The sequence below is a fragment of the Suncus etruscus genome, chromosome 1, assembly GCF_024139225.1.
Source record: "Suncus etruscus isolate mSunEtr1 chromosome 1, mSunEtr1.pri.cur, whole genome shotgun sequence".
Taxonomy (NCBI): Eukaryota; Metazoa; Chordata; class Mammalia; order Eulipotyphla; family Soricidae; genus Suncus; species Suncus etruscus.
Genome location: NC_064848.1, coordinates 162,783,597 through 162,811,290, shown reverse-complemented (window position 1 = coordinate 162,811,290; position 27,694 = coordinate 162,783,597). Strand labels below are relative to the sequence as shown.

At 43.9% G+C, this 27,694-nt stretch overlaps 1 protein-coding gene and 1 non-coding gene across 3 annotated transcripts; one reads left to right on the top strand and one right to left on the bottom strand.

Annotated features, from left to right (window-relative positions):
• The first annotated feature begins 81 nt into the window (after window positions 1–81).
• ZNF207 (zinc finger protein 207) lies at window positions 82–26,705 on the top strand. Of its 2 annotated transcripts, XM_049771899.1 has the most exons (11): window positions 82–242; window positions 1,580–1,706; window positions 12,580–12,718; window positions 13,898–14,065; window positions 15,559–15,634; window positions 18,019–18,089; window positions 19,369–19,526; window positions 20,711–20,803; window positions 21,929–22,171; window positions 25,666–25,825; window positions 25,961–26,705. In XM_049771899.1, the coding sequence occupies exons 1-11, from the start codon at window positions 202–204 to the stop codon at window positions 26,119–26,121; spliced, it is 1,437 nt and encodes a 478-aa protein (XP_049627856.1). In that variant the 5' UTR covers window positions 82–201; the 3' UTR covers window positions 26,122–26,705. The 2 variants fall into 2 exon arrangements, with proteins under 2 accessions (XP_049627856.1, XP_049627863.1); XM_049771906.1 differs by lacking the exon at window positions 20,711–20,803.
• Window positions 7,538–7,642, bottom strand: LOC126027792 (U6 spliceosomal RNA). The gene has a single exon (XR_007502327.1). It is a non-coding gene; the product is annotated as a U6 spliceosomal RNA (small nuclear RNA).
• Window positions 26,706–27,694: the final 989 nt, after the last annotated feature.

The window sequence follows — 27,694 nt, the reverse complement described above, 5'->3', positions numbered from 1 at the left end:
GGCGACCCCGTCACGTGACCCCGTCCCGCCTGGCCACGCCCCCGGCCGCGCGGTGCCTGCCGGGAGGCGGAGCGCCGAACGAGGCCGTCGGCCATTTTGTGCCTGCTTCCCGTCGGACGCGGCGGTGGACGTCCGTTGGGCTCGGCTGGTTCTCGCCTCCCGTGCTTGCCGGGGTCGGCAGCGCCGAACGCGAAGGCCGCGATGGGTCGCAAGAAGAAGAAGCAACTGAAGCCGTGGTGCTGATATCCTTACCGAGGGGGCGAGGGCGAGGCCGAGCCAGGGAGGCCCGGCCTGGGCCCGGTGGGCGGCTCGGCGGGGAAGGCCCTCGAGGAAGCGGCGGGGAAGGTCCCTCCGGGCCGGGGAGGTGGCGGGACGCGGGGGCAGCGTTTCGGGGCGATCGATCGCGAGCGGCTGCAGCCTCGGCCCGGCAAGGCCTGGGTTGGGGCACGCGCGACCCGCCACGACCCGACCCGACCCGGGCCGGGGCCTCCGGGGCCTCGATCTCGGCCCCGATCGCGACACGACCCCCGCCTCTTCCTGGCGCTGCCGGCCGCCCCGTGTCTCCGCCGTCGCTGGGTGGGGTTCCTTTCATTGGGCACCCCGCTAAGTGGCGCTCCGGACGACGGCGTGGCGGGGCCCCCGGCGCGGAGAAAACGTGGCGTCCGTTTTTGTTTTTTTTTTTGATAATGAAACAATTCCCAGGAAGCTGCGGCCCGTTTTGTGGCGGGGTCCTTCTCTCCCTCCCTCCCTCCCAGGCGTACAAAGGATCGAGGCCCTCCGGGGATGTTTGGAAATAAATGGGTTGGGAATAGGGACTTCATCGCTGGGAGCGGCCTTCCTCTTTTTTTGGGGGGGGGGTCCTCTTGTGTCTCTAGCGCCTCTTTGGCACACACACACACACACACACACACATACACACATACACACATACACGAGATGGGTTGCCCCGCGGGAATTGGGTTCCCCTGCGTCGATATGGGAGCTGGTTGTGATTGAAAACACACACACACACACACACACACCTCTTCCCTCTTACAAACACACTTCTGATTGTGATTGATAAGACACACGCCTCTTACTGCTGGCTAGATTTCTGATGGGGCATGATCACACTTAAAAGTGTTTGAGTTCAGTCTTTGAAATTGTCTTGGCAATGTTTTTCTGTTTTTTTTTTTTTTTTTTTTTTTTTTCCTGGAACATTGGGCCCCTTCAGTCCACAGGAACATTTTTTGGTTGTTGTTCTGTTTTGTTTTTATGGTTGTTTTTTTTTGGGGGGGGGTGAGGGTCACACCCGGCGGCGCTCACGGGTTACTCCTGGCTCTACGCTCAGAAATCGCTTCTGGTTGGCTCGGGGATCCTATTGGATGCCGGGATTCGAACCACTGTCCTTCTGCATGCTAGGCTAACGCTTTAATCAAACTCCATGCTATCTCTCCGGCCCCACACAGGGACATTTGTATCTATCTGTTAAAGTCACAAGAGAGATCTGTAATGTATTGTTTTCCTTGTCAGTTTTCTGTTATCGTAACTGTCCGTGAGTTGTGTGTGTGTTTTTTTTTTCCTTAACACTGTTGATTAGGTATTGCAATCGAGATTTTGATGATGAGAAGATTCTTATACAGCACCAAAAGGCAAAGCATTTTAAATGCCATATATGTCATAAGAAATTATACACAGGACCTGGCTTAGCTATTCATTGCATGCAGGTAATGATTTTTCCTCCTGTATTTATATTTTGTTGCCTTGTAATCATTGAAACATCTTAAAAGTGAGTTTCTCTTCGATGATTGTAGGGTTTTTTTTAAAGGTATAACAGGTTTTATTTGGAAATTCCGGGGAAATGGGGAGAGTATATAGAACAATGCACTCCAAAATGAAGACTTCTCCGTAGGCACAGAGCCCCAATGCACAACAGCAGGAGAGTAGGAAAGTACTGGGTGTGGCCCAAAAAGAGGGTGAGGGAAACCTTAAATAATTATTGGCTGCCATTACTAAAGATCTTCTAAGGATTTTTTTTTTTTTACTGTAAATCTAACCCAGAGTTAAGCTAATTCAACCCTACTGCATAGTCAGTATAGTCTTGTTTTTCTTTTTCTTTTTCTTTTTCTTTTTCTTTTTCTTTTTTTTTTTTTTTTTTTGGTCTTTTGATTTTGGTCTTGGTTTTTGGGCCACACCCAGTGACTCGCAGGGGTTACTCCTGGCTATGCGCTCAGAAATTGCTCCTGGTTCGGGGGACCAACTATATGAGACACTGGGGAATCAAACCGTGATCCATTCTGGGTCAGCGGCGTGCAAGGCAAACGTCTTAAACGTCTTACCGCTATGCTACCGTTCCGTTTGTTTGTTTTTTTTTTTTTTTGGTTTTTGGGTCGCACTCTGCAGTGCTCAGGGGCTACTCCTTACTCTACGCTCAGAAATGGCCCCTGGCAGACTCGGGGGACCATATGGGTTGCCGGGATTCTAGCCACCGCCCTTCTGCATGCAAGGCAAACGCTTTACCTCCATGCTATCTCTCCAGTTCCCATTTTTCTTTTTTTTTTTTTTTTAATGGTTTCCGGGCCACACTTGGTGATGTACAGGGGTAACTCTCAGCTCTGCACTCAAATTGCTCCTGGAAGGCTTGGGAGACCTATATGGGATGCTGGGGATTGAACCCCGGTCTGCTGCTTGCAAGCAAATACCCTACCGTTGTGCTATCTTCTGGCCAAGTCGCTTTGTTTACTTGAAGTACTGTCAGAGACCTTGCTGTGTTAAGCATCACATCACATCACAGGTCCTGCATGCAAAGCATGCTCTCCACTCCTTTGAGCCATTTCCCATCCTCTTGCTTTTATAATTTTACAGTTGTTTTGTTTTTTTGGGGGCGGGGATCACACTGGCATTGCTCAGGGGTTACTCCTGGCACTATGCTCAGAAATCGCTCCTGGCAGACTTGGGAAACCATATGGGACATCGGGATTTGAACGGTTGACCTTCTGCATGAAAGGCAAACGCCTTACCTCCATGCTATCTCTCCGACCCCAATTTTTACAGTATTTTACTATCTCATTCAACGTTTCTTCTAATTTTGTCAATTAGGATAGAGCTGAATTTTTGCTTAATTGGACCCCGCGGGATGCATGATGAGCGAATCCCTACTTATTGGAAATTACTGTTGGTAGGGAGGGAAGTAAATTAATAGGTGTTGCTTCCCCAGGCTTAGAAGAATTGATTCCACCAGAAGGTAAGGTACTTGCTTGCATGAGACTGATCTGGGTCAGCTTCCCCTCATATGATCCGCCAAGCCCTGCCAAGAGTAATTCCTGAGAAATTAAAAAAAACAAACAAACAAACCCCAACAACCCCAGATTGAAAAATTGGGCTATAGGATGGTGTGTAAAGAAAAGTCACTTTTGGGACTTTACAGTCAGTTGAACAGTGTAGTGAGTTCATGCTCTACATGGAGTTCTCTGGCTTGGTGACGAAAAGGGATTCATGGGGGCTTCCTTGTATGTGGGTATGTACTTCAATACTCCAGAGATCAAAATTTGCTGACCTGGGAGGTGTGGAATGAATAAGGATTTTTAGTTTGAACAACAAAAATGAGTTTCTGTATATGAATGAGTAGTTGAAAATTGCAGAATAGATTTAGTGGTGGAAATATATTGTTTTATTTTATTTATTTATTTATTTTTTTGGTTTTTGGGTCACGCCCGGCAGTGCTCAGGGGTTACTCCTAGCTCTATGCTCAGAAATCACCCCTGGCAGGCATGGGGACCATTTGGGATGACTTGCCTTACCTCCATGTTACCTCTCTGGCCCCCAATATATTGTTTTGTTTTGAGTAGATATGTAAACTTTGTTTTTTGTTTTTTTTGGGGGGGTTTCGGCCCCACCCTTTTGATGCTCTGGGGTTACTCCTGGCTAAGCGCTCAGAAATTGCCCCTGGCTTAGGGCGACCATATGGGACGCCTGGGGATCCGCGGTCCTTCCTTGGCTAGCGCTTGCAAGGCAGACACCTTACCTCACTGGCCCCTAGATATGTAAACTTTGAAGGCCTAGTGCAGGGGTCTCAAACTCGAGGCCCGTTTGCGGCCGGCCTTTAAATATTGCAGTATTCGCGATTATTCGCTTACCAAATAATCGCAATAAAAATCGCATCAGTAAGAAAAAATTGCATTAGGGCCCGGAGAGATAGCACAGTGGCGTTTGCCTTGCAAGCAGCCTATCCAGGACCAAAGGTGGTTGGTTCAAATCCCGGTGTCCCATATGGTCCCCCATGCCGGCCAGGAGCTATTTCTGAGCAGACAGCCAGGAGTAACCCCTGAGCACCGCTGGGTGTGGCCCAAAAACAAAAAAAAAAAAAAGAAAAAATCGTATTAAACATTCGCATACCCCAGCAGTTTCGTTCGGGGTATGCAAATGTTTAATGCAACTTTTTCTTATTAATGCGATTTTTTTATTGTGAATATTCGGTAAACAAAATCCTTTATGCAATCCTGCCTCACTCCGACTTTGCCTCCTGCGGCCCCCAGGTAAATTGAGTTTGAGACCCCTGGCCTAGTGAATATTCAGATAAGGGCATGAGAAAGGCATTTGTGTGTGGGGGGGGGACCACAGCTGGCAGTGCTCAGAGATTGTTATTTCTGGCTCTGCATTCAGAAGTTATTCCTGTCTGGCCTGTGGGGGACCGTATGGAATGCTAGATTGCAAACCCCTTCTGCATGCAAAACAAACACTTTACCTGTTGTATTGCTCCAGCTCCTTTGGATTTTTTTATTTTGATTTTGGGCCATACCCTGCAGCACTTGGATTACTCCTAATTGTATTCAGGACTCACTCCTGGCAGGACTATATATAGTGCAATCCTTCTATATGGGATGCTGGAGATTGACCTGGGCCAACCACCTGCAAGGCAGTTTCCCACCCACTGTATGGTTCTGGCTCCTGATTATTACTGTTTTTTAGTTAAGTGCATTTTGGGTTTTGGTAAACAAACCACACTTGCAGTGTTTAGGGGCTTCTGTCCCAGGATTATGTGCTGTTGGGCAGTGAACTGGAATACTCTCGTAGGTAAAATAAGCCTCCTAATCCTTATACTATCTGACCTCTAATGCTTTTATATTTTTATTTTTTGGGGAGGGGGAAACACCTGGCAACACTTGGGTTATTCTTGGCTCTGCCTTCAGAAATTGCTCCTGGCAGGCTTGGGACTATAAGGGGTGCTGGGGATCGAACCTGGGTCTGTCCCAGGTCAGCAGCTTGCAAGGCAAATACCTTAGCGCTCTGCTATCACTCCGGCCCCCAAGTGCTTTTATTTTTGAGGTCACTTTTTTGGGGGAGCGCACATCTGGAGACTGGTCTGGAGACCATATGGAATTTTGTGGTTCAAACCCAGGTCATTTGTATGCAAGGCAAGCTACTTACCTTACCTTACCTTTGCTGGCTCCTAAGTCACCAACTTGAGAGCAGTCTGAGAAAGAGTAGTTAAATCATAAGTAACTCCCAGTTTTATAGATGATAAATACTGGAATGGCTGGGAAATACCTGGCTCAATCTATATATAACCTATTTGAAGTCCTGTGTGGTCTGATCCCTTTGATATTACTGGACAGTTGTGAGATGGTTGGGTTTTTTGTTTTTGTTAAACTAGACTGCTCAGAGTTTGTAGTCCTAGGTTGGCCAAGTACAAAGCCATTGCCTTACCCATTTAGTATTTCTCTGGCCCCAGAAATCATATTTTTTGTGAAGTGCTGTATTGTATGACTTGCGAGTGTTATATATACTATCCAAATTGCTCATGTCAGAGAAAAGATTGCCCACTTCTACTTGAACAGTAGTAATTTTTTTTGGGGGGGCCACACCCGGCGGTGCTCAGGAGTTACTCCTGGCTGTCTGCTCAGAAATAGATCCCGCAGGCACGGGGGACCATATGGGACACCGGGATCCGAACCAACCACCTTAGGTCCTAGATCGGCTGCTTGCAAGGCAAACACCGCTGTGCTATCTCTCCCGGCCCAGTAATTTTATTTTATTTATTTTTTTGGCCACAACTGGGGACGCTTGGGTTACACCTGGCTCTGCACTCAGAAATGGCTCCTGGCTTGAGATGCCAGGGGATCAAACCTATGTCTGTCCTGGGTCAAGCTGCATGCAAGGCAAACACCCTACTGCTATGCTATAACCACTCTGCCCCCCCTACAATAGTAATTTAGCTTGTTCCCATCAATACTGTTACCCTTTTTTTTTTTTTTTTGGTTTTTGGGCCATACCTGTTGGTGCTCAGGGATTACTCCTGGCTCTCTGCTCAGAAATCACTCCTGGTAGGCACGAGGGATCATATGGGATGCCTGGATTCGAACCACCATTGGTCCTGGATCAGCGCTTGCAAGGCAAATGCGCTACTGCTGTGCTATCTCTCTGGACCCAATACTGTTACCTTTTTGACCAGGAGCATTCTAATCTCTATAAACAAGACACTAAAACAGACTTAATCTATAGCATGTTATATTAATCATGGTACTTTATTCTTTGCTTTTTGTGTGTGTGTGTGTGTGTGTGTGTGTGTGTGTGTGGTTTTTGGGTCACACCCGGCAGTGCTCAGGGGAAACTCCTGGCTCCATGCTCAGAAATTGCTCCTGGCAGGCACGGGGGACCATATGGGAAGCGAACTGATTACCATCTGCATGAAAGACAAACAAATGCCTTACCTCCATGCTATCTCTCCTGCCCCTACAATTTTTTTTTTTGTAGGGGTTTGGCTGTAGGCCATATTTGGCAGGAATAGGGTTTTATTTTATTTTTGTTTTTGTTTTTGTGTCACACCCAGCAGCGCTCGGGTTATTTCTGGCTCTGCACAGAAATCGCTCCTGGAAGGCACAGGGACCATATGGGATGCCGGGATCCAAACCACAGGGGGTCTAACCATGGTCCATCCTAAATTAGCGTGTACAAGGCAAACACCCTACCGGTTGCACCACTGCTCTGGCCCCAATAATATTTTTTTTGCGGGGGTGTGCCATATCTGGTGATGGTCAGGAGTTACTCTTGGCTGTGTGCTTAGAAATTGCTCCTGTCTTGGGGACCATTTGGGACGCCGGGGATCGAACCAAGGTCCGTCCTGGATCGTTGCATGCAAGGCAAACGTTCTACTGTTGTGCTATCTCTCTAGCCACTGAAAATAATTTTTTAAGAATATGAGGGGCCGGGCGGTGGCGCTAGAGATAAGGTGCCTGCCTTGCCTGCGCTATAGACCTCGGTTCGATCCCCTGGGGACCCATATGGTCCCCCAAGCCAGGAGCAACTTCTGAGCGCATAGCCAGGAGTAACCCCTGAGCGTTACTGGGTGTGGCCAAGAAAACAAAAAAATATGGAACACTTCGGGGCAGGCGAGGTGGCGCTAGAGGTAAGGTGTCTGCCTTGCGAGTGCTAGCCAAGGAAGGACTGTGGTTCGATCCCCTGGCGTCCCATATGGTTCCCCCCAAGCCAGGGGCAATTTCTGAGCGCTTTGTCAGGAGTAACCCCTGAGCATCAAACGGGTGTGGCCTGAAAAAACAAAAAGAATATGGAACACTTCGAATTTTTGTATCGTCCTTGTGTAGGGGCCTTGCTAATCTTCTCTGTAAAGTTCCAATTTTAGTATATTTGCTGCTGAAGGGAGCAACCGAAAAATAATTTAAAACAATTTACTTCACTTGACAAGAATAGCAGGTTTTTTAAAAATTATGACCAGAGAGGCTAAGAGATAGCCTGGAGGAAGAGCATTTGCCTTGCATGTAGAAGGACAGTGGTTTGAATCCCGGGATCCCATTTGGTCCCCCAGCCTGCCAGGAGCGACTTCAGAGCAGTAGCACAGTGGGTAGGTTGATTGTCTTGCATGTGACTTACCCAGGTTCTATCTGCAGTATCTCATAGGGTCCCCCAAGCCCACAAGGAGTGATTTCTGAGTCACTCAGAAGTAATCACTGACCATTGCCACGTGTGTGCCAGCCCCATTTAGGAAATGGTTACATTACTTGACTGACTTGGATCCTATAAAAACAGAAGAGTTATGTATTTGGGAACCATTCCATGCTCTTTATTTAGGGCAGGGGTCTCAAACTCGCTGCCCATGGGCCGTTTGCAGCCCTCCGTACAACAGTTTGTGGCCCACAGCCAGCCTTCAAATATCGCAGTATTCACGATTATTCGCTTACCGAATAATCACAATAAAAATCGCATTAGTAATTTTTTGTGATTTTTTTTTTTTTTTTTTTTTTTTTGGTTTTTGGGCCACACCAGGCGTTGCTCAGGGGTTACTCCTGGCTGTCTGCTCAGAAACAGCTCCTGGCAGGCACGGGGGACCATATGGGACACCGGGATTTGAACCAACCACCTTTGGTCCTGGATCAGCTGCTTGCAAGGCAAACGCCGCGCCGCTGTGCTATCTCTCCTGGCCCGATTTTTTTTTTCTTTATTTTTTATATTGGTGGTGGTTGGGGTCTGTGGTGGTGGTGGTGGTGGGACTAATGCGATTTTTTATTGTGAATATTCGGTAAGCAAAATCTCTTTTTTTGGGTGGGGGTCACACCCGGCAGTGCTCGGGTTATTCCTGGCTCCAGGATCAGAAATCGCTCCTGGCAGGCACGGGGGACCATATGGGATGCCTTCAACCAGTGACCTCCTGCTATCTTTCTGGCCCCTGTTCCCTAGTTTTATTTTGCTTTTTGACTTGTTCTTGGGTCTCTCCTGCTGCTGCTACATGCAAAACATGCTACAGTCTGCAGAGCTGTCTTGTCTACTTGCTACTGAAGCATGTATCAGAGTTGATTGGGGGGCCGGAGAGATAGCATGGAGGTAAGGCAGCCTTGCATGCAGAAGGTCGGGGTTCCTTATTCCTTATGGTTTGAATTCCGGCATCCCATATGGTCCCCCGAGTCTGCCAGGAGCGATTCCTGAGCGTAGAGCCAGGAGTAACTCCTGAACGCTGCGGGATGCGACCCAAAAAAAAAGTACAAGGCATAAGGCTCTTGACTTTTTTTTTTTTTTTTTTTTTGGTTTTTGGGCCACACCCGGTGACGCTCAGGGGTTACTCCTGGCTATGCGCTCAGAAGTTGCTCCTGGCTTTCTGGGGGACCATATGGGACGCCGGGGGATCGAACCGCGGTCCGTCCTAGGCTAGCGCAGGTAAGGCAGGCACCTTACCTTTAGCGCCACCGCCCGGCTCCCCGGCTCTTGACTTTTTCTTTTTTCTGTTTTTGGCCAGGGGTTTTTTGCTCAGGGTTTACTCCTGTGTGCCATCAGAAATCGCTCCTGACTTGGGGGACTATATGGGATGCTGGGGGACCTAGGCTAGCTCCAGCCCAGCTCTTGACTTTATTTATTTATTTATTTTGGTTTTTGGGTCTGATCCCTTCTGTTTGTTTTAGAGGTCACACCTTGTGGTGCTTTGACTAGTCCAGCTCAATTTGGGAGGGGATTTCAGTTATTGAAATTAATCCTTAGGGATCAGAATATGAGGTACTAGGGTCTAACAGGTCTTGAGCATGCATAGCATATTAGCCAAACCACTGAATTATCTGTCTGGGCTTTTTATGAAGTGTCAGGAAGAAAGAAAATTTAGGGATGGAGAGACAATACAATGTGTTCAGTGCTTGTACTCAGCCAACCAGATTGGACCTGTGGCATCTCCATATGATCCCTGGGGTGATCTCTTTTTCTTGGTTTTGGGGCCACACCCAGAGACACTCAGGGATTGCTCCTGGCTTGGGAGACCATATGGGATGCCAGGGGATCAAACCAAAGTCCCTCCTAGATTAGCGCAGACTCCCCTACCCCTTGCGCCACTGTCCGTCCACCCCCCCCCCCCGGGCCACAAGGGTGGGGTGGGGTCTGATTCCTTAGTACTGCAAAGTGTGACCCAAAATCAAGTGGAAAAAAATAGAATGTTACTATATTTGGGTTATTGTTTTGTTTTGGGGGCCACACCTGACTGGGATCAGGGCTTACTCCTGGCTCTGCACTCAGAAATCACTCTGGCAAAGCTCAGAATCATATGGGATGCTGGGGGTCAAATCTGGGGTCAGGTGTGTGCAAGACAATATATATGCTATCACTCTAGCCCCTGAATACTACTGTATTTGGATAAATCCAAATGTTTAGCCTAAATTAATGATTCTCAATTTGGGGGGGGGGATTTGGGCCACACCCAGTGACACTCGGGTTAGTCCTGGCTTTGCACTCAGAAATTGCTCCTTGGGGGACTATATGGGACTCTGGGGAATCAAACAGGGATCCGTACTAGGCTAGCGCAGGCAAGGCAACACCTTACCACTTGCGCTACTGTTCCGGCCCCTAATGATTCTCAAATTTAAGCAAAAATTCATCAAAATCACTTAGAAGACTTAACTACAGGGCTGCATATTCCCCCACTTAATGATGGTTCCATAGGATCTATTCCCTCCTCTCCAGTGACTGAGAGTTTGTCTTTCTAAAAGTCCAAGTGAAACTAACCAGGGATCCAACTTTGGGTTCCAACATGCAAAATATGCACTCCAACCCTTTTTTTTTTTTTTTTTTTTTTTTGGGGGGTTTTGGGCCACACCCGGTGATGCTCAGGGGTTACTCCTGGCTATGCGCTAAGAAGTCGCTCCTGGCTTGGGGGACCATATGGGACGCCGGGGGATCGAACCGCGGTCCGTCCTAGGCTAGTGCAGGCAAGGCAGGCACCTTACCTCTAGCGCCACCGCCCGGCCCCTTTTCTTTTTTTTTTTTTTTTTTTGGCACTCCAACCCTTTGACTCATCTCCACATCTCTCAATGACTTGTTTTTTTGAGGAGGTTGGTCATACCAGCCTGTGTTCGGAAATTTTTGCTTTGTACTAATGATAGTTCCTGGCAGATGCAGAACTTGGGACCATATGCTGGAATTTGAACCAGGATCAGACATATGCAAGACAAATACCCTACTTTCTAATTCTCAAGCTGCCAAGAAATTTTTTTTTTTGTTTTGTTTTTTTGTTTTTTTGTTTTTTGTTTTTTTGGGCCACACCCGTTAGATGCTCAGGGGTTACTCCTGGCTACGCGCTCAGAAATTGCCCCTGGCTTGGGGGAACCATATGGGACGCCGGGGATCGAACCGTGGTCCTTTCCTTGGCTAGCGCTTGTAAGGCAGACACCTTACCTCTAGCGCCACCTCGCCGGCCCCTACCAAGAAATTTTTATATACTTTAAATTTTGAGGGGGATCATACCCGGCAGTGTTCTCAGAAATTGCTCCTGGCAGGCTCGGGAGACCATATGGGATGCCGGGATTCGAAACACCATCCTTCTGAATGCAAGACAAACACTACCTCCATGCTATCTCTCTGGCCCAATTTTTAATATACTTTAATCCTAAAAGTAACATTGTGTTCTTTTATTTATTTGGTTTTCTTTTACTCCTGGCAGCACTAGGGATGTTGAATCCTGATTCTGTATGCAAGTACTCTACTCGCTGTTCTGCCATTCTGATCCCTTACTATATATAGATGTATAAAATGAGGTTTCAAGTAGTCAATATCACATAGTAAGTGGCAAAACTAGAAAATGAATTTAGGGGGCCGGAGGAATGGCACAGCAGTAGGTCGTTTGCCGTGCACGCAACTGACCCAGGATGGACCTGTGTTTGTTCCCCCAGTGTCCCATATGGTCCCCCAAGCCAGAAGCTATTTCTGAGCACATAGCCAAGAGTAACCCCAGAGTGTCATTGGTTATGGCCAAAAAATCCTCCCCCCCCCCAAATGAATTCAGGGTCAGAGCAATAGCATAGAAGGTAGGGCATTTGGAGCCGGAGAGATAGCATGGAGGTAAAGTGTTTGCCTTGCATGCAAAAGAAAGGTGGTTCAAATCCTGGCATCCCATATGGTCCCCCAAGCCTGCCAGGAGCGATTTCTGAGCGTAGAGCCAGGAGTAACCCCTGAGCTCTGCCGGGTGTGACCCCCCCCCCCAAAAAAAAAGAAAGAAAGAAAGTAAGGGCATTTGCCTTGAATGCAGCCGGCCCAGGTTTGATCCTTGCCTTGCACATTACTAGCTTGGGTTCAATTCTTTGCAACCCATATGGTTCCCCAATCCCTTCCAAAAGTGATCCCTGGTCACTCAAGCTGGGTGTGCCTCTTCCCCCTCCTTCACAAAATGAACTCATAGTCTCACTACAAGGAACAGTCTAAGTGATTTGTGCAGTGTTTTGTGTCTTGAGACCATACCCAACAATGCTCGGGTTACTCATACTCCTGAACTCAGGAATAATTTTTGATGGGTGGGAGAAAACATGGATTGCTGGAGATTGAACTTTGGTCTGCAGCATGCAAGGCAAAAAGATTCCTTTGGTGGGCCCGGAGAGATAGCACAGCGGCGTTTGCCTTGCAAGCAGCCGATCCAGGACCAAAGGTGGTTGGTTCGAGTCCCGGTGTCCCATATGGTCCCCCGTGCCTGCCAGGAGATATTTCTGAGCAGACAGCCAGGAGTAACCCCTGAGCACTGCCGGGTGTGGCTCAAAAACAACAACAACATTGGTATTTATGAAAGGCATAGGTGAATCTCACACTTTCGTACATCTAATGGAAATTTCACACTTATAATATTAGGTACATAAAGAAACAATAGATGCTGTACCAAATGCCATACCTGGGAGAACAGATATAGAGTTGGAAATATATGGTATGGAAGGTATTCCAGAAAAAGACATGGATGAAAGACGACGACTTCTTGAACAGAAAACACAAGGTAAATTAAGAAGTCATATACATCTGTATGTTTGTTTATATTTTGATCTTAGTGGGGAGGCTCAAACATGGCAATGCTTAAGGGTTACTCTTGTCAATGCTTGGGTGAGTCATAAGGTATTGGTTCCTTGCAAGGCAAACACCCTGACTGCTATACTATTGCTCTGGCCCATTTGTTATTTATTTTATTTTATTTATTTTTTTTTGTTTTTTGTTTTTTTGTTTTTGGGCCACACCCGGTAATGCTCAGGGGTTACTCCTGGCTATGTGCTCAGAAGTTGCTCCTGGCTTGGGGGACCAGATGGGACGCCGGGGGATTGAACCATGGCCCGTCCTAGGCTAGCGCTGGCAAGGCAGACACCTTACCTCTAGCGCCACCACGCCGGCCCCTATTTTATTTTATTTTAATTTTGGTTTTTTAGGCCATACCCAGTGGTGCTCAGGGGTTACTCTTGGCTCTACATTGATAAATCACATTTTTTTTTTTTTTTTTTTTTTTTTTGGTTTTTGGACCACACCCGGTGGTGCTCAGGGATTACTCCTGGCTGTCTGCTCAGAAATAGCTCCTGACAGGCACGGGGGACCATATGGGACACCGGGATTCGAACCAACCACCTTTGGTCCTGGATTGGCTGCTTGCAAGGCAAACGCAGCTGTGCTTTCGATAAATCACTTCTTACAGGCTCAGGGAACCCAGATGGGAGTTGGGGGCGATGATACGGAAATGGTCCATGGGCCCCAACTGTACCCAAATCCCAATCCCTTCACAAACTAAATATATAGGTGATTATTTGGGATTTTTGTTATTTTGTTATTGTTACTAGGAAGTACATTCATGTCCTGCCTGACTCATGCTCTACTCAGTGGTCCTCAAACTATGGCCCGCGGTCCATTTACTGTATTTGTATCTGTTTTGTTTCTTCATTGCAAAATAAGATATATGCAGTGTGCATAAGATTCCTTCATAACTTTTGTTTTTACTATAGTCAGACCCTCCAATAGTCTGAGGGACAGTGAACTGGCCCCCTGTTTAAAAAGTTTGAGGACCCGAGTCTAAATGGTATCAATATCCCAAAAGCAACCCTGAGAAAATTTAGTGTTGAATGTCATATATGTCTTGCCGTTTTTTTTGTTGTTGTTATTGTTGTTGGAGAAAATTAATTAGGGCCTTTTTTAGCAGAGAGTCAAAAAAAGAAGCAGCAAGATGATTCTGATGAGTATGATGATGATGAATCTGCAGCTTCAACTTCATTTCAACCACAGCCTGTTCAACCTCAACAAGGCTATATACCCCCAATGGCACAGCCAGGACTACCACCAGTTCCAGGAGCACCAGGAATGCCTCCAGGTAACAAAATGCTTGCTGCTCCTTCACCCTACCACCCTTTCCCCAATACCTAGCAACGTTCTAGGAAGCTTGTACTATTGCTCTAGCCATTTCTATTATTTGGGGGGGGTGTTTTATGGGGGGGGGTATTCTTGTCTCTGTTCAGGGATCATTCCAGTAAGGATCTAAGGACCATATGGGGTACCATAAATCAAGCTTGGGTCAGGCACATGCAAGGCAAGTGCCTTGTCTGCTGTACCACCTGGTTGTGGGGGATGGGGAAGGTCAGTTTGGGCCATACCTGGTGGCACGCTGAAATTACTACTTGCAGGTTCCAGAGACCATATGGGATGCCAGGGATTGGACCCAGGTTGACCATGTATATGGCAAACACGCCACCTGTTGTAATATTGCTCACCTCTGCCCCTGCCTTTTAACCTTACTTTCCCAAGTGCTCAGGGTCCTACTGTCCCTAGGAGTTGTTCTTGGCAATTATTTGGGTACCAGATGTAGTGCTGGTCATTTAAGTCTATACCTAATGTGTACAGAATCTTTACTGTCTCTACAGCCCAACATTATTTCCCTTAAAGCATTTTCAGAGGGGCTGGAGAGATAGCATGGAGGTAAGGTGTTTGCCTTACATTCAAAGTTCGGTAGTTCAAATCCCAGTATCTCATTTTTTTCTCTTTTTTTTGGGGGGGGGGGCCACACCCGGTAACGCTCAAGGGTTACTCCTGGCTATGTGCTCAGAAGTTGCTCCTGGCTTGGGGGACCATATGGGACACCGGGGGATCAAACCGTGGTCCGTCCAAGGCTAGCGCAGGCAAGGCAGGCACCTTACCTTTAGCGCCACCGCCCGGCCCCATATCCCAGTATCTCATATGGTCCCCCGAGCCTGCCAGGGGCATAGAGCCAGGAGTAACCCCTGAGTGCCACCGGGTGTGACCCAAAAACCAAAGAAAAATCCCCACATTATTAGAATTTTGGGGCCAGAGCAATGGCATAGTGGGTACGGTGATTGCCTTGCAGGTGGCCAACCTGGGTTTGATTCCCTGCATCCCATATGGTCTCCCGAGTCTGCCAAGAGTGACTTTGGGGGGGAGGCACATTTGGTGGCGTTCAGGGGTTTATTCTTGCCACGCACAGGGGAACATATAGGATGCCGGGATTCAAACCAAACAAATGTCCTTCTGCTCTGCTACCTCTCTGGGCCCACCAGGAGTGATTCTTGAGCACAGACCCAGGAGTAACCCCTGAGCATTGCTGGGTATGGCCTAAAAACAAGGAAAATTTTTTCTTGGAATTTTATTTATCCTGTATTAACTAGGTAATTTTTTTCTTAATCCTGAAATGTTTTGTTTTGGGGTGACACTGCTATACTTAGGGTTTACTTCTGATTCTGTGCTCAGAGATCACTCCTGGCAGGTCTACGGCAATCACCCTATCTACTGTACTCCATTGCTCTCTGGTCTCTGTTATATTAATTTAGTGCATTGAAATTCTTTTATTTACAGGGATACCTCCATTAATGCCAGGTGTTCCTCCTCTGATGCCAGGAATGCCACCAGTTATGCCAGGGATGCCTCCTGGGTAAGAAAGTTCTTATAATTGGACATATGCCTATAATGATCTTTGGATAATGTAATTTAAATGTTTTCTTTTCCTTTTTTCTTTCCTATTTTGTTTTTATTTTTTTCTGAATGGTATGGGCTCTATATATATTAATTTATCTATTAGAGGGGTCTATAAATTTTAAGGACTAGAAATTCACCCCTAAGAAAAAATTATTTCGGGTTTTAGGATATATAGGTAGCCATCTGCTTCAATTGCATCTAATGTAATTCAAGTACTTGGTGTATATTTGAGTTTCTGAGATCACAACTGTCAATAACTATTGTGCCAAGAAGTAAACTCTGTAAATGATTGGTCAAATAAATCATCAAGCACTATAATGAATATGAGGTACTCAAGCTCATCACTTTACTTAACTATTGTTGGATGTCAGAGGTATACAGTACACTTTCCCACTGTATTTTGAAAATCACAGTTAGATTTTGATTTTGTCATACATTTTCACAGATTGCATCATCAGAGAAAATACACCCAGTCATTTTGCGGTGAAAACATGTAAGCATCTCATTCATAATGTAATTCAGGAGGTATAATCATGATGTCATTTTTTTGGTGTGTTTAATGGTATCTATTCAACTTCAGAATTCTTTTTTACCCTAATTTTTTTCAATAAAACTAAAAATTGCAGGCTGATTGACACAGGAAACTTTATGGAGGGAAATAAAAATAAAACCTGAGGAAATAAATATATAAACAAAAGCATTTCTAAATGTTTAGATATTTCCCCTTTAAAAAAATAGTAAAATAGGGCCCAGAGAGATAGCACAGAGGCATTTGCCTTGCAAACAGCCGATCCAGGACCAAAGGTGGTTGGTTCGAATCCCGGTGTCCCATATGGTCCCTCGTGCCTGCCAGGAGTAACCCCTGAGCACCACTGGGTGTGGCCCAAAAACCAAAAAAAAAAAAAAAAAGTGAAATATATTCATACTGGGATAGGAGTGATAGATAACACAGCAGATAACACAGTCTTTTACATGGCCGACCTGGTATCCTATCCCATATAGTCCCCTGTGTCTGCCAGGAGAGTGTAGAGCCAGGAGTAACCAACCCTGAGCATGACCAGAAATGGCCCAAAAACTTAAAAAAAGATTACACTGTTAGAATGTAATCTGAGGCTGGAGAGGTGGCGCAAGTGGTAGGGTGTTTGCCTTGAATGCGCTAACCTAGGATGGACCGTGGTTCCATCTTCCAGTATCCCCCATATGGTCTCCCAAGCCAGAAGCGATTTCTGAGCACATAGCCTAGAAATAACCCCTAAGCACCACTGGGTGTGGCCCAAAAAGCAAAAAAAAGAAAGGATGTAATCTTTAGCATATTATAGGTTCTAATATAGATGATAATTTTGTAAAAAAAAAATTTTTTTTTTTTTTTGTGGTTTTTGGGTCACACCCAGCAGTGCTCAGGGGTTACTCCTGGCTCCATGCTCAGAAATTGCTCCTGGCAGGCACAGGGGACCATATGGGACGCCGGGATTCGAACCGATGACCTTCTGCATGAAAGGCAAACACCTTACCTCCATGCTATCTCTCCGGCCCCAATAATTTTGTAAAATTTAAATCAATGAAAGATTTAAATTTGAACTGTTATTTGAGTTGACCTATTTTAGGAAGGGGAAAGTTACATTTTCATGATTTAATGTTAAGGAATCTCACTTAAGATTAGTCTTTGAGTTTACTTTGACTTAAATTTTTGGTTTAATTTTTTGTAATTTTTGGTAATTTATCAATGTCCCTTCAAAAATGTATTTACTCTATGGTGTACATTTCAGTATGTTTCTTTTGAAAAATCTGATAGAACAAATCTTTTTTTCTTAAATAATTTATCTTTAGCTTTCCAATTAATGTAAGCATATTTAAGATGAAATCTCTTAAATTTAATGAGCATATAAATGACTTTAAACATATTAAATATTTTGTCAACCAGGACAAAATTTTTCCCTGTATTGGTCAACCCAAGTGTTTATTTTTTAGGGGATTTTTTTTTTTTTTTTTTTTTTTTTTTTTTTTGTTTTTTGGGTCACACCCGGCGGTGCTCAGGGGTTACTCCTGGCTGTCTGCTCAGAAATAGCTCCTGGCAGGCTCAGGGGACCATATGGGACACCGGGATTCGAACCAACCACCTTTGGTCCTGGATCGGCTGCTTGCAAGGCAAACACCGCTGTGCTATCTCTCCGGGCCCTAGGGGATTTTTTTTAAAGTATGTTGTTCTTTCAGCTTGATTGATTTCAGTATTGGGTCAAGTACAGGTCTTGTCTGTTGTTGCAAAGATTTGAGCCAAATAAATTTCCATGGTTTATACTGTTTATTAACTTTGTTATTTTTTTGCTATTTGCTTTCTAATAGAATGATGCCAATGGGTGGAATGATGCCACCTGGACCAGGAATACCACCTTTGATGCCCGGCATGCCACCAGGTATGCAATATTAGTTTCCTTTTTAATATTCATTTTCTTCTTAAGATTTTTGTTTGTTTTGGGGGGCACTTGAGTTACTCCTAGCTCTGCATTCAGAAATTACTGCTCACAGGCTCGGAACCATATGGGATGCCAGGGGTTGAACCCAGGTTATCCATATGCAAGGCAAACAATCTATGTGCTTTTGCTATCAGAGTCTTGTTTTTTTGTTTTGTTTTTGGCTCACACCTGGCAGCTCTCAGGGTGTTACTCCAGGCTCTACGCTCAGAAATTGCTCCTGGCAGTCTGGGGGGACCATATGGGATGCCAGAATTCGAACCAGTCCTCCTGCATGCAAGGCAAATGCCTTATCTCCATGCTATCTCTCTGGCCCTGTTTTTTTGTTTTTGTTTTGTTTGTTTGTTTTGGGTGTGGTGGCACAACCATCTGTAACTCTAATACTGTTTTATCACTTCATCCCCAGGAAGAAATCTTAAATTTGATTGGGGGAAGTGGCTTTGTGCCATACTTAGCAGTGTTTCAGAGTCTATTTCGCGCTTGTAGGAGACTTCATTGTGCTGATTTATTTTTTTCATTGTGCTGAATTAAAGTAGATATCTCAAGGGCCTGGAGAGATAGCACAGCAGCGTTTGCCTTGCAAGCAGTCAATCCAGGACCAAAGGTGGTTGGTTGGAATCCCAGTGTCCCATATGGTCTCTCGTGCCTGCCAGGAGCTATTTCTGAGCAGACAGCCAGGAGTAACCCCTGAGCACCGTCGGGTGTGGCCTAAAAACCAAAAACAAACAAACAAACAAACAAAAAAGTAGATACCTCACATGCAAAATATTGCACTAATTTGTAAAACTACCTTTTTAACTCCAATGTGGTATATTTAAAGAGCAGTTTTAAGGTTTTTTTGGTTGTTGTTTTGGGGCTATACCTGACAGTGCTCAGTGAGGGATTGCTTTTGGCGAGTTAGGATGACCATATGGAGTGCTAGGGTTCAAACTTCCATTTGGCTAAATGGAAGGAATGTGCCCTGTTTTCTGTAGTTTGGCTCCAGCCTTTAAGAGCAGTTTTTCCATGGCAGGGATGTTGGCCATTACCTGTTTGGGCTCTTCTGAAGTGACCTCTAGTATTTCTTTTGGTGCTTTGAATTGAATGAAAGTTGGACACATGCCAAGTGATCTTTTATACTAGTTTTCTAACACTTTAAAAGCAAAGTTTTAGGGACTTTTTTTTTTCCTTCCCGAAGTAATTGTTTCATTGATTGGATCTTCTCCCCATCATTTCTCTGCAGGTATGCCACCTCCTGTTCCACGTCCTGGAATTCCTCCAATGACTCAAGCACAGGCTGTTTCAGCACCAGGTATTCTAAACAGACCACCTGCACCAACAGCAGCAGTTCCTGCTCCACAACCTCCAGTTACTAAGCCTCTTTTCCCCAGTGCTGGACAGGTAAGGTGTTAGTCCTGATTGTATTTATATTAGAAGGTAATGTTTTTATTTACAGATGTCCTTGAATAATATAATAATCGGTATATGTAAAAGTTCTATTCTCTTCCATATTTATACACATCTACTTTCTCAATTTAGCCAGAGAAAGTAGAATATGATGACTGTCAGTTTTTTGGTTTTGGTAGAAATAGAAGTTTAATTTTTAGGGAGTAATAAAGTTAATGACAGTATGGTTCTGGGGAGATGTGTGTCGGGCACTTGAGTGCATGCAACATACCCGTATTCAATTCCTCAAATCCAATACAGTCCTTGAGTTCACATGACATTACTAAGAACTTCTTGTTAAAACTAGCCATAGGAAAATCTTATCAAATTGTTCTGCTGTTTCTGTAGTCACAACATTAAAAGGCATGCTGAGCTGGGGAAGAATATAATATAAGAATGTAAGAGTACAGCTGGGTTGTTAGCAATGGCATGTGGCTGACCAAGTTCAATCTTGATACCCTACATTTCCCCAAGCCTGGCTGGAGTGATCTCCGAGCACCGAGCCATGAGCAAGCCCTGAGTAACTGCTATGCTGCATTATCACTAGAACATCATGATTTAAATAACTTGACTCAGTCACATATGAATCTTGTGGGGTTTTTTTTTCTTTCCAGGATTTAGAAGCAAAAGATACATATGGTGGTTGTTATCCTTCCTTTTTAATTTTATTAGAAATTAAATCTTGAATCTTAAATCTTCAGGTTATTGGAATTAGGAAAAAGGGAAACCTTTGTTTTCCTCTTTTTGGGGTGGGGCTAGTGCTAAGATCAAAGCTTTAAACACATTGGTGTTTTGAGGATAGTAGGCTTTTTTTATTCAGAGGCAAATGTTAAGACATTAGCAAAAATTTAGTTTGTTGAAGTGTCATTTATGCTTAATTTGCAGATTTAGAGTATATGTGAAAATAGTACAGTGCTATAAACTAACATTAGTTTTAGAAAATAGTTATTAACTAGGGTTGGTGTAGAATTGAAAATTTTTGAGACTTATGCTGTCACTACTTGTAAATTAGTTCAGATGTGATTACATTATATTTTGCATTTACAAAAATGCAATCTTTACTAAAAAGTCTACCACATGGCTTATTTTCACCCATTTGTTTGGAGACTTTTCATTGTTTCCTTTCTTTTATGCTACAGATGGGGACACCTGTAACAAGCTCAAGTACAGCTTCATCCAATTCAGAAAGTCTGTCTGCATCTTCTAAAGCTCTGTTTCCTAGCACAGCACAAGTACGCAGGAAGTTGCAGTTTAAAATTGTTAAAATGGCTTTATAATTTAACCCTTTGGACCCTACTTAAAATTTTTTCCCCCAAGATATATTGCTTAATATTTAAAGGAAAAATGAGTTTTAATATAAGTTAATGAAATTTAAAATTTGAGCTCATTAGTAGGGAAAAAAGTATCCCAAACTCTTATGGTTCTAAAGGGTTAAAAGCATGTAAGAAGTAAGTGCATTATAGTGGCCAATGGTTAGTTTGATGCATGATTAAGCTATTTTGATTTATGCTATTTAATGCATCACATCAATGTAAGGAAATTTAGTGTTCTGTATTTGATTCTTAAGTTGGCCTAGTTTACATGTGTTGTTAGATGTTTGGTATTATGAAAAATGACACAACTTATACCAGTAGCTTTTTACTTAACAGAGCTACTAAACGTTTTTTCTTTATGATATTCATCTAGTTATTGCTGTTTGTGAGAGCATTATATAAGAAGATAATTTCGAGTATCTTTTTATTTATGCTATTGTTGGTTTTTATGTTTAGTAATTGGGATTTGTACTGTTTTTCTGGCTTTTGAACTGCTTGGTAGATTACTAAAAACAGCTTATTTAGAATAGAAAATAATGGAATGAGCTATTTTGTATACTATTTTTAAAGTAAAATACAAGGGCCAGAGTGATAGCATAGCGGTAGGGCGTTTGCCTTGCATGTGGCCAAACACAAGACGGACCCTGGTTCGAATCCCGGCATCCTATATGGTTCCCCGAGCCTGCTAGGAGCGATTTCTGAGCGCAGAGCCAGGAATAACCCCTGAGCACTACCGGGTGTGACCCCCCCCCTCAAAAAAAAAAAGTAAAATACAAACATTTGTAAATTATTGTTGAAGAAGTAGACAACATCTTACAAGTGCAGCCTTATTTTTGTTTCCAGTTAAGTGTTTTATGACTTAAATAGCTTATTTGTATATTCCTGTGCATTTTGTTGAATTCTATCATTTGTGTTACATTAACTTTGTTTTGATTTCATTTAAAGTTTTGTCATTCTCAGAATGTCTTATACTAAGTAGTATAGTAGATAAATTCAGCATTTTGGGTTTTGAGATTTTGTTGATAAAATACTGTATCTTTTCAGGCTCAGGCAGCTGTCCAAGGACCTGTTGGTACAGATTTCAAGCCCTTAAATAGTACTCCTGCTACAACTACAGAACCCCCAAAACCAACATTCCCTGCTTATACACAGTCTACAGCTTCAACCACTAGTACAACAAATAGCACTGCAGCTAAACCAGCAGCTTCAATAACAAGTAAGCCTGCTACGCTTACAACAACCAGTGCAACCAGTAAGTTGATCCATCCAGATGAGGATATATCACTGGTAAGTTCTTTTAAGTTTTTACTAACAGTGATTGTTTTAGCCATTATAGCCAATACTTTGATTTTTTAATTTCTTTTTTGTTTTGTTTTGTTTTGTTTTGTTGGTTTTTGGGCCACACCCATTTGACGCTTAGGGTTTACTCCTGGCTATGCGCTCAGAAATCGCTCCTGGCTTGGAGGGACCATATGGGACGCTGAGGGATCGAACCGCAGTCTATCCTACGCTAGCACTTGCAAGCAGACACCTTACCTCTAGTGCCACCTTCCCAGCCCCTGATTTTTTGACTTCATATAATGCTAAGTGGATTTTTGTTTGGTTTAGTTTTGTGGCTACAGTCAGGTTGTCAGGGCTTATATATGACCACTCAGAATCATTCTGGGCCATGGTGGTGATGGAGTCAGATTTTGTTGTATGCAAGGCAAATGACCATAATAGCTCCTTTACTGTTCTCTGGCTCCATTTGTGGGGGGTCTTATTTTTTTAGACTACACTATTGCTGTTCTCTGCACTGAGGTTCCCCTTAGTGCTCAGGGTACCTTGTGATACCAGGGATTTTTAGCATTTCAACATTTTAATTTTTACTCTTGGGGCATACCAGGCTATACTTGAGGATCACTTCAGGCAGAGCTTGGCGATTGAGCAGCTTGTGTCAGCCATGTTCAAACATAAGCTCACTGATCTACCTCTGTCTCTAAACCATTCTTTTAAGAATCACAAGACCAGTACTACCCTTGCTTCTAAATTTTTTTGTGGGGTTTTTGGAGTTTTGGGTCACTCCTGGCAGGCTCAGGGGACCATATGGGATGTTGGAATTTGAACTGTGTTCCATCCTCTTAGCCTTACCACTGTGCTATCCCTTTGGCCCCACCCCTAAATATTTTTAAAAAGAAGTAAGATAGGTTATTACTCTCAAAATACCTTTATTAGAAGGAGTAGTTTAGTGTGACATTGAATCTTCATTTATATCCCTTTATTAGTTTCTAGGGCTCCCTTCACTAGTTCACGAGGGTTCAAAGAGGAGTAAGGCTTTTTAGCTGGTAATGCTAAGGGCTTATAACTGGCTTTGCACTTGACAGACTTCTGATAGCATTTGAGACTATCTGGAGTGCTGGGGGTTGAACCATTATCAGTTGTGTGCAAAGCAAGCACCTTATTTGCTGTACCGTCTCTCTGTTCGTCAACTTTTCATTACTTTTTTTTGTTTTGTTTTTGGGCCATACCCAGCAGTGCTCAGAGGTTATTCCTGGCTATCTGCTCAGAAATCACTCCTGGCAGGCATGAGGGACCATATGGGATGCCGGGATTCGAACCAATCACTTTAGGTCCTGGATCTGCTGCTTGTAAGGCAAACGCCTGCTGTGCTACCTCTCCGGCCCCTCATTAGTTTTTTTTTTTTTTTTTTTTTTGGTTTTTGGGCTACACCCTGTGACGCTCAGGGGTTACTCCTGGCTATGCGCTCAGAAGTTGCTCCTGGCTTCTTGGGGGACCATATGGGACGCCGGGGGATCGAACCGCGGTCCGTCCTAGGCTAGCGCAGGCAGGCAAGGCAGGCACCTTACCTCCAGCGCCACCGCCCGGCCCCATTAGTTTTTTTTAATTGCAATTTCCTGTAGTTTTTAGAAAATTTTTGGTATTGGAGCCATACCTAACAGTGTTTAAGACTACTCCAGTCTTAGAGCTCAGGTCTCACTTCTGTTGTTGTTGTTGTTGTTGTTGTTGTTGTTGTTGTGTGTGTGTGTGTGGTTGGTTGGTTGGTTGGTTGGTTTTTGGGTCACACCCAGCAGTGCTCAGGGGTTATTCCTGCTCCAGGCTCAGAAATTGCTCCTGGCAGGCACGGGGGACCATATGGGACGCCGGGATTCCAACCAATGACTTCCTGCATGCAAGGCAAACGCCTTACCTTCATGCTATCTCTCCGGCCCCACTTCTGTTGTTTTTTGTTTTTTTTTTGGGGGGGGCCACACCCAGCGATGCTCAGGGGTTACTCCTGGCTGTCTGCTCAGAAATAGCTCCTGGCGGGGGACCATATGGGACACCAGGATTTGAACCAACCAACTTTGGTCCTGGATCGGCTGCTTGCAAGGCAAACACCGCTGTGCTATCTCTCCGGGCCCACTTCTGTTGTTTTTTAAGCAACCATATGATTCCAGGAATTAAACCTGAGCCACCTGTTTTTAAAGAATTTGGTCTGGTCTTGGGCCCGGAGAGATAGCACAGCGGCGTTTGCTTTGCAAGCAGCCAATCCAGGACCAAAGGTGGTTGGTTCGAATCCCATGGTCTGCCAGGAGCTATTTCTGAGCAGACAGCCAGGAGTAACCCCTGAACACCACTGGGTGTGGCCCAAAAACCAAAAAAAAAAAAAGAAAAAAACTTAAAAGATTTTGGTCTGGTCTTTAAGCATACTCTCCGACATGAAAATTTTGTGCTTTTCTTTTTTTTTTTGTTAACTGTGCTTCAAATATAAAACAAGGTGTGGTCAGAGCGATAGTACTATGGATAGGATGCTTGCCATGAGTGCTGCTGATACAGGTTTGTTTCTCAATACCCCTTATAATACTCTGAGCACAGAACCAGAAATGAATCCTTAGGGCCACAACTGACAACACTCAGTGGTTAAATTAACTCTTGGTTCTGTGCTCGTGGTTCACTCTCAGTAGGTCAGGGGCTACAATGCTGTGTCAATGATTCAACCATAAGTCAACTGTGTTCAAAGCAAGCACCCTTACATATTGTGCTCACATTCCACATTTTTTTTTATTTTCTTTTTTTTTTTTTTTTTTGTTTTTGTTTTTGTTTTTGTGTCACACCCGGCGGTGCTCAGGGGTTACTCCTGGCTGTCTGCTCAGAAATAGCTCCTGGCAGGCCCGGGGGACCATATGGGACACCGGGATTCGAACCAACCACCTTTGGTCCTGGATCGGCTGCTTGCAAGGCAAACGCCGCTGTGCTATCTCTCCGGGCCCCACATTCCACATTTTTAAGGTAGTGGGATTTTTTTTTTTTTTAGTTGCTGAATTACATAGATTGTGGATAGAATTAATTGGTAAATTAGGTCACAATTAACATTTTTTTGACATTGGGGCTTGGACTACACCTGGTTATGTATGTGCAAGGTTCTGCTAAGGGTCACTCTTGATGGATTTTGAACTGGTATAACAGAACCTTAAACCCTATTTTTTTTTTTCTTGGTTTTTCGGGCCACACCCATTTGATGCTCTGGTTACTCCTGGCTAAGCGCTCAGAAATTGCCCCTGGCTTGGGGGGTACCATATGGGATGCGGGGGGGGGGGGAAATTGAACCACGGTCCTTCCTTGGCTAGCGCTTGCAAGGCAGACACCTTACCTCTAGCACCACCTCGCTGATCCCAACCCTATACTATTTTCCAGCCCTAAGCTTTTTTCAAATTACAAAGTTTTGATAATTGCCTTTATGGTTAATATTTAAATGTGATCAGGCTTTTAACAGTGTGCTTGTGCTTATTTTGTATTTCTAGGAAGAGAGAAGGGCGCAGTTACCTAAATATCAGCGCAATCTTCCTCGACCAGGACAGCCTCCCATAGGTAATCCTCCAGTTGGGCCAATTGGAGGTATGATGCCACCACAACCTGGCATCCCACAGCAACCAGGAATGAGACCCCCAATGCCACCTCACGGTATTTCTTTTTATTTTTTCTTATTTTTATGTTCATAAATTTTAATATACTTTTTAAAAGTAAATTTATCTGCAAAATACTTTGTACTAAAAATAGTTCAACTCAGTCTTTTTTGTTTTTAAATGTGTTTTTTAGGTCAGTACGGTGGTCATCATCAAGGCATGCCAGGTTACCTTCCTGGTGCTATGCCACCATATGGGCAGGGACCTCCAATGGTGCCCCCTTTCCAAGGTGGGCCTCCTCGACCTCCAATGGGAATGAGACCTCCTGTAATGTCGCAAGGTGGCCGTTACTGATCTTACTTCATCCAATCTAATAGGTTTGGAGATTAAACCTTTTATCAACTTGTGCTGTTTATCTAGCCAAGCTTCCGTCAATAAGGCTTCATTGTGACTTTAACATTACCTTCCTACATACCAGGAACTATTGGACATTTATTTTACATGGGAAAAATTATTTGGAATAAAAAAAAAAGCAGGAACTTTTCCTGAGGTTGCAATTTATACTGTATGGCTTCTTTTTCATGTTTCATCTAGGTTTTTAGAAGTGAAGTATAGTAAATTGGGTTCGTTATATTGTGAAGGCGCTGGAATTACATGAACATACCACCTTATAATAAAGGCAAGTTCTGTAATCTTACATTGCTATTTGTAAAGTTATGCCTTCACAGCATTTCAGAATGCTGTTGGACTTTATGTCCCCAACTTAGCTTGGTGAGGGCTGTAACTGTTTCCAAGTACCTGTACATTGGAGGTCTGAATGTTTAACAATATTTAATGTACTTAGAGTTCCTGTTGCAGGGTTTAAGAAATCTGACCTACCTAAGGTCATGTGACTTTTCTGTACTGTTAAACTTCATTGTAATAAAATGAGAGAAAAATTTATGCCTTTTTATTCATAACTCAGCTGTGGACCACTGCCTGAAAGGTTTGTACAAATGCATGCCACAGTAGATGTCCACATAATTATCTCATAGTACCAATGCAATTTTGATACACCATTGAATTATTTGAATTGTAGGTTGTTAGCATGTTTTAAACTGAACCTCTCTCTCTCTCTCTCTCTCTCTCTCTATATATATATATATATATATATATATATACTTACTGTTAGTGCTTAAGTTGATAGAACAATATAGATAATGAGTCGTTACATGATGGGTGTTAAAGCTTTATGTCACCTTTCTACTCTGTTCATGTTGATACATGTTAGGTGTCATAGATTAAGATGTTGCTATATAATACTACCTTTTCCTGAAAGATACTTAGAGCCTAGTGCCAGATCCATTCATTTTTTTCTTAGACTTTTTTGAAATAGTACTGCGTGGACCTCAGAAACTTCAGGTGCCAAAAGAAAAAGAAAAATGTTTCAAGTGCAAACTTCTAGAAGCTTAAAATGCATGCAGTAATAACAATTTCTGTTGTTGATGGGTTGGTTTAGACTTTAAAGTGATTAGAATCTGTTCATAAGAATCTTCATGTCTATCTTTATGATGCATAACTAGGTGGGTTTACATATTTTGTTGTTGAAAAATAATAGTTCTCTGATTAGTTACCTTTTCTTACTAAGCCTTAATGGCTTTACTGTTAAGTCTTTTCACCCCTGAAAATTTGAATATTACTATGACCCTATTGAGAGCTTATTTCTTTTGAGATGGCTATTATTTTTCAGTACCATGTGTCTGAGAATAATAGCTCTTGATTTTGTTTATTTGGGGGTCACATTCAACAGCTCTCAGGACTTAGTTCTGGCTCTGCACTCAGGAATCTTCACTAGGGTTTGGAGGACTATTTGGGGTGCCCAAATTTGGGTTGGCCTGGTGCAAGGCAAGCACCATATCCACCATACTACCTATTTCTTTAGCCCACT

What these genes read in the sequence shown, in the direction of transcription:
- ZNF207 (XM_049771899.1), top strand. Translation starts at nt 202, where the DNA reads ATGGGTCGCAAGAAGAAGAAGCAACTGAAGCCGTGGTGCTG. An exon ending in CAACTGAAGCCGTGGTGCTG is followed by an intron (nt 243 to 1,579) that starts ATATCCTTACCG and finishes ACTGTTGATTAG; the next exon opens with GTATTGCAATCGAGATTTTG. An exon ending in GATGCCCGGCATGCCACCAG is followed by an intron (nt 18,090 to 19,368) that starts GTATGCAATATT and finishes ATTTCTCTGCAG; the next exon opens with GTATGCCACCTCCTGTTCCA.